Source organism: Hydra vulgaris, chromosome 12, assembly GCF_038396675.1.
Source record: "Hydra vulgaris chromosome 12, alternate assembly HydraT2T_AEP".
Lineage (NCBI taxonomy): Eukaryota > Metazoa > Cnidaria > Hydrozoa > Anthoathecata > Hydridae > Hydra > Hydra vulgaris.
Window position 1 is genome coordinate 35,727,501 of NC_088931.1, and position 15,000 is coordinate 35,742,500.

Consider the following 15,000-nt stretch of genomic DNA (forward strand, 5'->3'; position numbering starts at 1 on the left):
TGTGTATTATTCATGTATGTATTTATGCATGTATGTATTTATGTATGTATGTATGTATGTATGTATGTATGTATGTATGTATGTATGTATGTATGTATGTATGTATGTATGTATGTATATGTATGTATGTATAACATTAAAATATTATTTTGGAGAAAACATTCTTTATGCAAAAAATCCTAAAAATTTAACGAAAGTTACCAAAACTTATGTTATAACACTTTGTATACTTACCTTTATTAAAAAATAACAAATTCAAATTAAACATATTTAATGAAGGAAATAGAAGATTATTAATTTTTAAATGGGGAGGAGCTGTTAATAAATAGAAAGCCCGTTTTTTATCAAAATTTACTTATCATCAAAAGCATAAATTGTTACAAAAGAACAGAGTATATATCTTTTAAACATATTTTTTTTTAAATTAACAAAATGCAAATTGTTAACAAAGTTGGATCAGAGTAAATATCTTTTCAACAAAGATTACTTAAAAAGCAACAGTATATAAATATTTAGTGAAGTATATATCTTTTCAATAAAATTTACATAAAATTAAAAGTATATTAAAAATTATAGATATAAAAAATCTATATACCTTTTTAACATTTCTTTTAAACACATTCTTTCAACAACATTTTTTCAACACATTTACACTAACTACAAACAGATTTAATTTTTATGTTTTATCATGACAGTACACAACTTTACTGGCATGGACAACATACTTATTCTCAACAAAGCCAAATAACATTATAACAAAGTACACCACTTGGCTAGCAAGGTCAACAATCTTGCTGTAAACTAAGCCAAGTCACAACAATTTGAAAACATGCAAACAACATAATAACCACTTACAAACTATAAACACATAAAATTATAACACATCACAAACATAAAAACACTTCATATATAAAAGGTATTTAAACACTTACAAAATATAAACCCATATAACCTTAACACATAAAAACACATAATAAATAACACATAAATATAACTAAATATATAAATTAAGAAAAATATACAAATTAGAAACATTTATAAAATACAACCTTATTTGTTTAATGTCATACCTTGTAATAAAAGTTTAACAACTTTAAAAAAACTAACGATCAAACAACCTGGTTTTTTATATTATAAAAGATTTTCTTTAATTTCTTCAAAAGCAAAATTTCTTAAAAACTATCTTGTTCTTTAACATACAATAGAGTTGGCCATGTAAGATGCAAGGGTTTTAGAAATAAACAATAAATTTATTAAGGGTTTGACCTTTTGAAAACAACATCGTTTTCTAGAGTCATCATCATCTTCTAATTTTTCAAAATAAAAAATAACAGATTAATATACTTTAAATACAATTGTCAAAGGAGTTGAATTGTGTTAGTATTAAAATGCATGAATTAAATAAATTACCTGACTTTAAAAGTTACTATATTCATTTAAAAATAACATAAGGTTTATCCTTTACTACAGAAGTCATCAAATTAAAAAGTTTTCAATTTTATTACTAATTAAGTTGATGAAGCAAAGTTTTCGATCTTATTACTGATTAAGCAGATATTAACAGATTATAAAGATTTAAGAATACCTCATTGCATGGTCAAAAATATAAAAAGAAATATTAAAAGGCCAAGCATAGTAAAAACTCCTATCAAAGGCGCATGAATGGGTAATAGCAGCAGCGTTAAATTAAGTAATAATTATAAGCAATTACTAAGTACTCTCAGAACTGGGGCTTTTAATTTATATTTGCTTATATAAAACAACATGTAAATAAACCTTTAAAAAATAAATGTTTGTGTGTGTGTATGTGTATATATATATATATATATATACATATATATATATATATATATATATATATATATATATATATATATATATATATATATATATATATATATATATATATATATATATATATATACACATATGCATATATATATATATATATGCATATATATATATATATATATATATATATATATATATATATATATATATATATATATATATATATATATATATATATATAAATTAAAAATATATATCAATTAATAATACCATACACAGAATTTGAATATATGCAAATATTTTTTAATTATTATCAATAATTCAATCAAGCATTAGCACCTGTTATATTGAAAGGATTCAGTAAGCCTTTTTAATTTATTTTGATTTAATTCAATAATTAAAAAACAAAACAAAATAAATAAGGAATTTAATAGAAATTGCTCAAGCAGCTAAATGCTATTCATTTTTTTTAATACTATACTTTGATAAAAAAAAATCACTCGTCAAATTTCTTTTCAATATTGCCATGTGTAATCGCATACTCAATGTATACGCAATGAAAAAGATTAACTTACTAATATTACTTGTTTCAGTAAGTCACATTAGTTTACAGACTTAAAACCATTAAAGTTTAATGGTTCTTAGGCCAGCTGGTTTTAAGGTTTTTTGAACACAGTGGTACCTCTCAATAAAGCTGATTCAATTAAAAGCTGTAAAATATTTGAGTATTACCTGTAAATGCTTTTAGTGTGCATTGTCAAACCACATAAGGAATGCTTAGAATTTAAGTTGATTACCAGAAATGTTGCTACCCCTTGCCAAACCCTCAGTCAATATAGCAGCACTTCTACTGGCAGTAGGTAACAATATAGTTGATGTATGTACTGAAACCCCCGCAGCTACCTCTTTAATATGTTGTCATAAGTGTGTGTCTAATGCCGCATAGATATATATATATATATATATTTATATATATATATATATATATATATATATATATATCTGGGTGTGGGTGTGTGTGTGGGGGTGTGTGGGTGTGTGTGTGTGTGTGTGTGTGTGTGTGTGTGTGTGTGTGTATATGTATATATATGTGTGTGTGTGTGTGTATATATATATATATGTATATATATATATATACACACACATATGTATATATATATCCTGTAATAAAAAATTGCTTAAGCTCTTCCATGATGTCATATTTAAATGAGGCAATTACATTATGGAAACTCGACCAAACCATTAGTTAAACCATTGATGTTAAATACACACATATATCTTTTAAGGTTGAAATTGACCCTATTTATCAGAAGCAAATTGGAAAGCTTTATCAATCTAAAAAAAATTGTAAATTGTTGGGAGTGTTTGTCAACTATTGCCTACTTCGCCTACCTCGTAAGTTCTTAAGAGAAGAAGTAAGTTAAATTACTTTGCATTTTCAATTTTATATTTATAGATTAATTGTTATTATTGCAATATTATTGCAAGATTAATTTTTTTGTAAGCCGACACCTACACATACTTTCATAATGTAATTTAATATTTAATATTAAAAAAAATTTATATAAAAAATATATTCATTTTGACAGTTACATTCTTTTGGAATTAAAGATCAACTGATTAATCTCAATCCTTCAAATGCATTGATGTTTCAGTTTTATGCTGGATATTATTTTAGTGAGTCTGTGTTACAATCCAAGCAAGCAATTGTTGGTGATGGTGTGAAATTACATTTTAATGAAGAAATGATGATCACTGTAAATGAATTTAAACAGTTAGTAATTTTAAAAATGATAGTTAACTAAAAGTTATATAATAAAATAATTAAAAAAAAAAATTTATATTTGACAGAGAATGTCATGTTTTTGTCAAATTTTATTTTGTTTAATTCCTATTTTTGTCAATTTTAAAAATAGGGAGAGTTTATTTTTGTAAAAATTTTATGTGAAATTCTGAGTCTGCAAAGAAAATTTTAAAAAAATTAAAAGCTTTTAGTTTTAAATGGGCAATTAACTAAATATGAATAATCAAAGAGAAGAATTAATAACTTTTAAAATTTAAATGTGAGTTTTATTGAAGATTGATTTTAAAATTTTTCTAAAAACAACCTTCACAAAATCTCTTTTTATGTGTTGATTTTTGTGACTTTTTTTACCAAGTAGACTATTTTTTTATAACTCAACATAAATATTAAGTTTATCAAAAAAATTTTCAAAGAAAAGTTTGTTAAGTTATAAATTCCCCTCTTTGATCCTCCATTTTTATTTTAGTTATTTTTCTATTCAAAACTAAGCATTCCCCCAGCAAGACATCCTTTTTTTAATTTTCTTTGCACATTTAGATTCCCCATAAAATTCTTCACACAAATAATTTTTCCTTATTTAATCAAATTTTACAAAATTAGGAAAATATGATACACATTCTTTGTCTAAAATATGATAAAAATATTTTTGTAAAAATATTTACTTTCACAAACCTTCACAACCTTCAAAAACCTTCACAAAAACTCACTTTATGTGGTCACTTTTATAACTTTTTTGAACGAATATGAAATTTTCTTAAAATTCACAGAATATTTGTAGAGTTTATTAAAAATTTTACAAAAAAAAATTGTCTTTTTATTATATCATTTCCCTGTTAATTACTCATATTTTAGTCATTTTTCTGTTCAAAACAACTCTGATTCTCTCAGCAAGGCATCATTTTTCAAAATATGGTGTCTTGATATTTTTGATGTCTCATCATAATTTAAAATTTTTAAAAGTATGATGACCCAAATTAGCCTTCAAAAAAATAGGGCACGTTCTAATAGTAAACCAAAGTTATACATATATATATAGTTATATATATATATATATATATATATATATATATATATATATATATATATATGCTTTTCAAAAAATCAGTGAGGGGGTGCAGAAAGTGATAAGTTGTTTGCCTATTTCAGAGTTATAGAATCTTATAAAATTTAAAATTGGTTTAAATTTGCTTGATAAATGTGTAAAATGCTTTTTATGTAAAACAGTGGGTTTTAAAAAGACTCAAGTAAAACATGCTTAATTCAAGTGAAAATTTAGTGTTGTATTTTTTTTTGAACTTTGAACTTTGTACTGCTTTGAACTTTGAAGTTTTCAATGGTGCCGTAGTGGTGCCATAGTGCCAATATGGTGTTAAAACTACTTTTTTGTTATTTACTCATAGTTGATTTCTGTAAAGGAAATCGATTGTATAATGTTTGGTCGGTTACCATAAACACAGACTCTTTGAATTTTTTTTTGCAGTTTTTTGTAATTGAAGAAATTTTAGTTTTAATAAATGATTATTTTAATTTAATTCATTTAGGCTGTTTTAAAGACATTTCTTTTTATTTAGAGCATTACTGAATTGCTCCAGTGTTGATAAAAATCTAATTAACAGTACTTGGATAGAAAATCACTATAAATGGATTGTTTGGAAGTTAGCAAGTTATGAAAGAATGTATCCTGAGCAAAATGCTGGATTGTCAGTTGTATATTTTGTTTAAATAATTAATAGTTTAAAGAACATTTATAAATCTCAAACTCATTTAGTAAATTTTATAAGAGAAAATTATTTTTTTTGAATCAAAAATTTTATTAAAAGATAAAATGGTCAATCAAATAGTAGCTGTTAATTTCACAGTAAAAAGGTAGGGGGATTTCATAGTGGGGCAATTTGCAATCTATTTCTAGAGCAAACAATATCACCTTTTTTACAAGTTTGTTGTCTCATGGTTTCATAACTTTCATTTCATCGCAGCTATGATGATACACCAATCAAGGTTATTGCAAGAAGTTTTATGTATTTTTATGTTAACACTTTTTTCAGACATCAAAAGTTGTGCCTCATGGTTTTAGATCCTTTACCATATTCATCTGCTCATTCTATTTTTTTTTTTTTTCACAAAGTGGACTTTTCAAAAGAACTCTCAGATCTGTTAGAGTTGGCTACCCTAAATACATATAAATATAGATTAAAATATTTAATCTAATAAAAATTTAGTTATTCAATGAAAAAAGAAAATGTGGGTTCCCAGATCCTCTTTTATCTGTATTATAGCTTCCTTTTTTTTTTCTTCATAGGTTGAACACCCATTCATGTCTTTTTCATATGTTAAACACCCATTCATGTCTTTTTCATATGTTAAACACCCATTCATGTCTTTTTTATATGTTGAACATCCATTCATGTCTTTTTCATATGTTGAACACCTGTTCATGTCTTTTGTAATGTATTTCACAAAGTTTCGCCTGTTCTCAATAGGATGTTATTAAATTTTTATTGTTTCAAAGTAAATATAAAGTATGATATTTCAATAATGTTTTTACTAATTTACTTGATTTATTTTTTAACAGAAATATTAGTGACCATTGACTATTCCTAATTTTTGTAATTTAGGTGTTTAACCCCTTCAAATGTTATGTATCAATTGAAATACAGATATGACAAAGAAGTTGAATTTTCAGAACGGTATTATTTTTATAAAAGCTTTTTACATATATAATATAGCTTTTTTAGATCAGGTATGAAGGTAGTTTGTTTAAATTATGTATAATAGGGAATAATATGTTGACTCAATACACTTTTATGATAATAGGTTGCATTTGTATGATAATACCTTGCATTTGTAAATTTTCATAATGAATTTATTAATAGCTCTTGTTTGAAATGCATTTGTGAGCGAGATGATGTTTCGTCTAGAAGAATCATACTCTGTGTCAGTTCCTGTGGACCAGATGATCAAACATCAGAAGATGGAAAAGTAAATATATTTAAAAATATTGTGGTTAAAATCATTTTTCTTTATTACTTAAACACCGTTTAAAGTAATAAAAAAAAATGTTCATTAATTTAAAGTAGTTTAATTTAATGATCGTTTGATCAAAAAGTTTTAAATTGATTGTTTGCCAATAATCTATAACAATCAGAAAGTTCATCAAAATAATATATTTTACATTTTATTTTAATATTATGTTTTACATAATTTAAATTTCATGCATTTCTAAGTATTAAAATTCATGCATATCTGAATGAATGTTTAATGAATGAACTGATGAATGTCTGAATGAATGTCTGAATGAAAGAACTGATGAATGAATGAATCTGACATTCTAATTATAGGTTATTTGTTTTTTTGTGTATGTGAAAGAAAATAAACCATTATCAAATAAAAATCTAATCAAATTAAATTACTAACACATTCACTTTTTTATGCTTCATAACTTTCTAGTTTATCTGGGTTACAGATGGCTGGTATGAAATTAAGGCATCTTTGGACTATCAACTCTCAAAGTTTGTAGAACAAGGCAAAATTGATGTTGGTACAAAGCTGTGCATCTACGGTGCTGAGCTGATTGGTTCAGAAAAAGCCTGTCCTCCCCTTGAGGTAGGTTTCTTAAAAGTTATTACAATGATGATCATGTTAATACTTTATTGTGCTTAAGTAATATAGGTAATCATATTTGTTTGTTATAAACATAGGGAGAGTGACCATGTATCATGGCACCATGATACATGGGTACCATGAAAGATTGTAATTGTGAATGTATCATAAGAGTTGTGACAACCGTTTTCATATGGTAAAACAATTACTACTAGAGCTATGTTTTGATAAAAAAAATTATATCATTTGATATCATTAGGCCTGCAAGGGGTCAAAGTTTGTATTTGTTGATGACAAAGTAATTTATTAGTTTTTAAAGTTGCTTATTTTTAAGGTATTTTTTCAATGTTCAATTGGTAACATTGTAAACTACAATCAGTAATCTCTATCTCATTAAACAAAACTGTTGAAAAAACAAGTTGATACTAAAAATAAGTTTGTTTATCACTAAATCCTGGAAATCTTTTATTTTAATTCTGGAAATCCTAGAACTTTTTTTATGAATTAGTTCAATATTTTATTATCATATCAATATTTATTATCTTTTACAGAAATATAGTTAATAGTGTAGATTTCTCTTGAATTTATTATTTATGTATTTTCTGAAATGCAAAAAAATCTTTTTTAACTGTTACTATTAGTATTATAATATATATACATAATATAATATATATATACATAAATATTTTTAATTCTGATTCACTCCCAACAAGGTTGCAAGCAACCACAATTAAGTTGGAAGTTACTAGAAAAATATAATAGAAAAAAAAGTTGAAGGTTGTATGAGTCAAAAAAACATGAAGATGGGAGAGAGTTCCAAAGAGTTAAAGTGCGGGGAAAAAAAACTAGACAAATAAAAGTTTTTAGAGCATGCATAAACAGATACAGTAAATGAATGAGACTTTGCTGAATGACAAGTCAAGCAAGAATGAGTTTTAGTTGATGGAACTAGAGACCATAGCTCCTTTGAGCAGCGATCATGATAGTATTTGTAGAAAAGAGAAAGAGATACAACTTTAAGACAATGGGAAAAAGGCTCAAGCTTAATAGATAGTGGGGTCCAACTATGTTTACAATGTGCTTTTGGACCTTGTCTCAAAGAGAAGGAGCATCATTAGAAGAACCAGCCCAGATATGACAACAGTATTCCATACAGGGAGGAATAAGAGATTTCTAGAGGTAGAGAATGGAATCAGGAGAGAGAATATGGTGAGCATGATAATATATGGTTTCCATGAAAGTTAGTAGTAAACGATAATCCAAGAAGACGCTTAGAAGAGGACTCAGTGAGATGGTTGCCATTCATTAATATAGGAATGTCGACAGTACTGTGATTGTTGTTTGCAGTAAATAACTGAGTTTTGTTGGAGTTAAAATTTACAAGCCGCTGTGAGCCCCAATCTGTTACAGAAGTGAGTTGTTACTGTGAGCCTCAATCTGTTAAAGAAGTCATCAATGTATATAAGAAATAAAATAGAACCAAAGATAGAACCCTGAGGTACCCCAGAAGTTACTGGAAATAAAGAAGTGTGTTGCGTTCGAGGATGACTTTTATAAAGCAGTTAGAAAGAAACGATTCGATAATCTCAAAAACTTACCCAGATTACACCATATGAAACAAGCTTATGAGGAAGACCAGCATGCCAAACTTTGTTGAAAGCCTTAGATATTTCAAGAAAAATAGCTCTAGATTCTCTACCTCCATCTAATGCACAATAAAATCTCTCAGTCACAGCAGTTAGTAAAACTATGACAGGAATGTTGTCTGGACCATAACCCATAGAAAAGCTTAATTAAGATATGACTTAAGTAACAGAAGTTGGAGTGATTTGAATGTCTAACTATAGGTTAACCTGTTTAATCGGAATGGAAAGAAGAGAATGGCCATAAGATTTAAGAATCAAATTAAAAGAAAAGTTCTTTGCAAATAGTTCTGTCTTATCCTTGTGAAAGGTAATAAGATCAGTCCCATGAATGAGAGATGGAATGTTAGACCTTCCTTTGTTATCGAAACTGTTGAAGATTTTCCAAAAGTCTCTCAGGGCTCGAATTAAACATATTGCGATTGCAAATAGCAATTGCTTTTCACACCTTTTTGCAAATTTTTTTTTCTTTTTTTTCTTTACTAATTTAGCATTGTTTTTAGGCTTTCTTAAAAGAAATGTTTTTGTCTAATTTTTTTATTAAGGGCCATCTTTTTCTTTTATCTTTTGAATAGAAGTAAGATCATTTTCACTCTTGCGTGGAGATTTCTATTCAAAATAAAGTGTTTTTGAATTTCAATTACTTTAAATCTCTGCGTGGAAGCCAATAACATTTTAAAGTTAAATTTAGTTTGATTTTCTGAATGGATAAAGTACATCACAGTAAATTTACCTTTAAACCAAATCAAAACAACCAGTTAGGTTACTAAAGTAACTTACAGTTACTCAACTATTAAATTTACTTATTATACTCAAAGACTTGCAAAAGTTAGCCATACAAATGTTTATTTGTATGGCTAACTTTTGCAAGTCTTTGAGTATAATAAGTTTTTAGCTAGAAGCTTATATTATACATAATATAAGCTTCTAGCTAAAAATTATTATAACAAAAAATCTTGAATAGAATATGAAAAACACGATATCATTTTTTTATATTTTCATTTTACTTAAAACAATGTAAAGGTTAACCATTTTCTATTAATACAGTCAGATTTAGTGAACTGAGAATAATGGAGCTTAGCATCTGACAACACTTTTTTACATTGATTTCTTGCGAAAATAAATAGCTGCTTGTTCTCAGGAGAGTTGTCCTTGTGAAAAAGATAAAAAAAATGATTAAATATAGCAACTGCACAAGAGCGTGAAAACCATGGGATAGAATAAAAGTTTGACTGGGAACCGATGAAAAGGAATAAAAACTTCCATTCCTGCTTGAATTCAGGAGGTTATGTAGGAGGTGCATTTTTCAGCTGAAAAGAAAAAGATATCACCTAAGGACCGTCACGAAGAAAATCACAAAAAGAATCCCAGTCAGCTTTAGGGTAGTAGTAAGTAGTGCAATGATAGGGTGAGTCCATAAAGGAAGTACAAGATAAAAGATTTAAAGAGATCATTGCATGATCAGAACCACCTAAAGGAGAAAAAGGAGAAACTGAACACAAGTTAGAATCAGAGACCAGATATAAATCAAGGAAAGAAGGTAAATGGTTAGGGTTGTCAGGAAAACGAGTCACAAAAGTAAACTATCTGAGTAATGGATTGAGAAATGCAGAAATTATAGGCTTTAGTGTCATCAGGGTCAGTGGCGTTAGAGCCAAGCCATTTAGTGTGATGAGCATTAAAGTCACCAATAACAACAATATTAGCAGAGGGGTAAAAAGAGAGGTCATGGTCAATTTGATCAGAAATAAAATCTAGAAGAGTGCGATCTTGGAAAGAAGGAGAACAATTAGAAAGGTGATAGAGTAAAGAGGTGCTAAGCAGAAGCACATAATAGAATAGTTAACAGCTGCCCATGATCAGTATTTTTATTGAGACATCATCTCTAGCCATTACTCAACCAAGAGCCCCAAGGCAGGGGATTTTTAAGTCAGAGTTTATTTCAAATTGATTGGCTGTGTTCTTTACAGGATAGTTTTAACTTTATTTTTAAATTTTTTATTCTTAGATTTTACTATAAAAAGTCATCTGCTAGCAAAGCAGCTATCATTAATTTACATAAAAGTTCTCCTAGTTCAAAAAATATATATATATATATATATATATAAATCAGCACAGCCTACTATTGAAGATCTTCCATCTCCAGGTCTGGTTACCAAGGCAGAAATAATATGGGCCTTGAATGTTGTAATATCACATTTTTCTTCAAGATCGTGTTTAAATTTAAATGAAATATTCAAATTCATATTCTCTGACAGCACAATAGCATCAAAGTTTGCATTGCACAAAACAAAATGTGGTTACCTTATTAATTTTGGATTAGTACCATACTATCGTGACCATCTTTTTTCTGATGTCAAAGCATCACCAATTTTTGTTTTGTCATATATATATATATGTATATATATATATATTTTAATGCATACATATATATATATATATATATATATATATATATATATATATATATATATATATATATATATATATATATATATATACATATTTATATTTATCCATACAGGTCTGTGGCTTCTAGAAGAATTGTTGTCTTATCTGTTGCTTCTAGAGGAATTGTTGTATGGCCGAACATGGTTAAAATTATAAAATATTTGGAATCAATGTGCAACAGCAGATGTCTCAAAAATAAGATCTATGAAGCTCTTTTAGATCATTATCTTGACATGTTTGTACCTTTACGAATGCGGTTTTTATAGGCATTGCTAAAAAATTGAAAGGATTCCTAGTTCTATTTTAATCAGACAGACCTGTGGTGGCATTTTTATCAAACAGTTTAGAAAATTTGTTGCAAAGTTTGATGAAAATGATTCTCAAACCAAAAATTTTAAAAGATGCTGCATTAGTTTAACAAAGATTGAAGTATAGAAATCAATACCAACTAGAAGTAGACCAAATTGACATGTGAACAGCACTGAAACAGATGCTATGTTGTCTTCATTGTAAACCAGAAGAGAAATTAGAATTTAAGAAAGAATGTAGCATTCTTTAGTGAGGAATGCTTCATCTTTGTCTCCAAATGAAATGGTTCAAAACATGGTTTGTATCCTTATTGTAAATTAACCTTGAAAAGTCCAGGAAATGTCCTGGAATTTTTAAGTAGCTTTTTGCTGGTCAGCCTATCTTGGTAACCAGCAAAAAAAACATTTCTATTTCTTGGTAAACAGCAAAAAAAAAATAACATTTCTATTCCTTGGTAACCAGAAAGAAAAATAAAACATTTCAATTCCCTGGTAACCATCAAAAAAACAAACATTTTTATTTCTTGGTAACCAGCAAAAAAAAATTTCATGTCTATTCTTTGGTAACCACCAAAAAAACAAACATTTCTATTTATTGGTAACCAGCAAAAAAAACACTTTTATTCCTTGGTAACCAGAAAAAATAAGTAGTTTGACTTTTTATGAAAATGACTTGAAATAGAACAGGTTCCTGTCAACAAATTTCTAACATCAGTGTTTTACTTGCCAGGTACATTATTAGTAAGAACAATGTTCCAATTTATAATTGTGAAGGATAAACTATATCAATAATTATCCAAACAATGCATAGTAAGCAGAGATTAACATTTAATGAATAAAATGCAGATCAACATTTGCTGACACAAACATAGCAGATCAACATTTGCTGACACAAACACAGCAGATCAACATTTAATGAATAAAAAGCAGATCAGCGTATGCTGACACAAACACAGCAGATCAACATTTAATGAATAAAAAGTCATTACTCCTTTTTTTTTGTATAGATTTCACATTGAAGCTTTTGTCAACAACTCTTTTCATAGTGTAAATCGTTTTTTAAAAAACTATTTCTTTGGCAGATGCAGACACCCTGAATATCCTATTATAATTTGGTGTGAGGAGCGTTAGTGTTTTTAGACATAACTTTTAGGTATTTGATGTTAGCACGATTAAAAAAAAAAAAATTTTGAGTTATTATAGGTTTCAAATTACTTTTAAAGTAATTATATCCTTAAATTACTTTAAGAATTTTTATATTTAAGTAGTTATACTCTTGTGAACCATTTTTCTTTTACATTTTAAAATATCACTGGGCAGCAGTGAAGAGTAGAGGATGGTTTTTCATTTGACTAGCGCAGTTGTCTGCAACTTATCAAGAGCCACAAAGATACTAGTGTAAAAAACTGACCACTTTGACTATTGTAAATAGCTGAATATTAATAAACTGGTACTGTTGTAAATAACTGAAAATTAATGAACTGTTACTATTGTAAAGAAGAAGATTATTACCAACAACTTATTATTTTAATATTCAATTATATTTAAATGTCTTATATACTTATTTTTACATATAAAAGTAAATAAACAAATAAATAATGAAAGCAAAAAAATAATAAAAATAAACAAAAAGGTAAGTGGTATTTTTGTGAGTGAAGTGATTTGCAGATTTGTTTTACAACAGGGTCCTAAATGGAGGTCTTAAGTTTAAGACAACTTTAGGCTAATATCCTTAAGAGAGTCTCTCAAGTTACTTTTACTGTTGTCCATGTTGGTTAATATCTCCTCACAATAACATGTTGATCCAAAATCTGTCGAAATCCTCATGCCACCAGCTTAATTTAATTTATTCTTCTTTTTAATATAATTTAATGTAATTTAGTCTTCTTTTTAAGATTTAAAAGTTCTTTCCGTTTATAACCTACTGCAATTTTTTCTTAATTTTTTTAAAAAAGAAAAAGTAGTATGTTTTAATACTTCTAGATGCTTTTTAAAGTGGAAGATGCTTTTTAAAGTGGAAGTGGAAGTTTTAAAGAAAGCTTACTACATCTAGATGCTTTTTAAAGTGGAAGAAATTAATTATATTTTGATTGCTGATATCCTAAAAAGTCCTAAAACTTTCAAAAAAAATTTTATTTTCTAAAATCGAATGTTCAGTATTGTCTTGTCTTTACAATATCTTATTGATATTATTAAGATGAGTTTGCCTTCATATAACTCTGGGTATTCGAAAGCTTTTAACGACAAAAAATATAACATAGGAAACTGTTCCATTAGAGATTCAATCGCTGGAAGATAAGAGCAGGATATCACTTAAAATCCAAATTGTTGGTTGCTATCTGTTGCTGGGAGAATCTATCAAAAGGAGACGAGAACAAATAAAGCAAATTGAGAAAGAAATAACTAGTTTATGACAAAAGTCATTAAATTTTCTACATTTATCAGGTGTACTATGTAAAACAAACTATTAGACATAATAAGTAAAACAAAACTATCAGACCTACTATGTAAAACAAAGAAAATTAGATCAATTAAATGAAGTTTTTAACATCACAAAAAAAGATTCAGAAATTTAAAACACAGGTTGGAAGCATGGGACTGGTCAGGTATACAACTGGGAATGCTACTGGTTCAAAAACTATCCATCTACTCAAAAGTAAAAAATTGTCCTTGAAGCTTACTTCAACAACAGTAAAGACAACTACGCCAACTTCTGAATTTGTGTCTGAGGCTGAATATAAAGAGTCTGAAGAAGAGTCGACCAGCAAGAACTACAGCAAAATCAAAGCTGCAACCAAATTAGTAACGTCTTTAAAATTATCAACCAGCAAAGTAGCAACCATTTGTCAACAATTATCTCAAGATTGGATCAACATTCAGACATCTTCACTGTCTGATATATTTAGATCAGCTAATAAAAAGTTGTTAAACTTAAAAAAGAAATGAAGAAAAAACACATTAGAAAGCTGGTCACTGCAGTTTGATGGTAAACATGTTTACCATCAAACTGCAGTCACCAAGAATATCAAGTGCAGTCACCAAGAACATCAAGTGTTTGTGTTGAAGAATAAAGACAAGTTAAGTTACAAGTACAAGATCTACCAGACGTAAAAGAAGATACTGTTTTTAAAGGCATAACAGGTATTCTCAAGGAATACAATTTATGGAGCAGTATAAAGATGATTGTAGCAGGCAATATGAATGTAAACACTAGAAGAAGGAATGGGATTGTCAGTTAGTCACAACGTTTTACTGAAAAGTGTCTTCAAAATCTTTTTAACGCCTGTAAAGAAAAAATAAACCTTCAGCTCAGATTTAATGTCTAACAAAGCATAAGAATTGTATATTACGCTTTAAATAATTTTTCTGATTATTAATTTCAAAATAGTAAAACTCAGAAACT

General features: G+C 27.4%; 1 protein-coding gene across 1 annotated transcript in view; it reads left to right on the plus strand.

Annotated features, from left to right (window-relative positions):
- Positions 1–15,000, plus strand: part of LOC101237032 (breast cancer type 2 susceptibility protein homolog) — a 92,483-nt gene that overhangs the window by 25,729 nt on the left and 51,754 nt on the right. The window contains exons 12-17 of the mRNA XM_065813097.1: positions 3,078–3,206; positions 3,381–3,565; positions 5,167–5,295; positions 6,211–6,282; positions 6,469–6,574; positions 7,043–7,198. Coding sequence (XP_065669169.1) covers positions 3,078–3,206; positions 3,381–3,565; positions 5,167–5,295; positions 6,211–6,282; positions 6,469–6,574; positions 7,043–7,198 — 777 coding nt within the window. The remainder of the gene's footprint in view (positions 1–3,077; positions 3,207–3,380; positions 3,566–5,166; positions 5,296–6,210; positions 6,283–6,468; positions 6,575–7,042; positions 7,199–15,000) is intronic.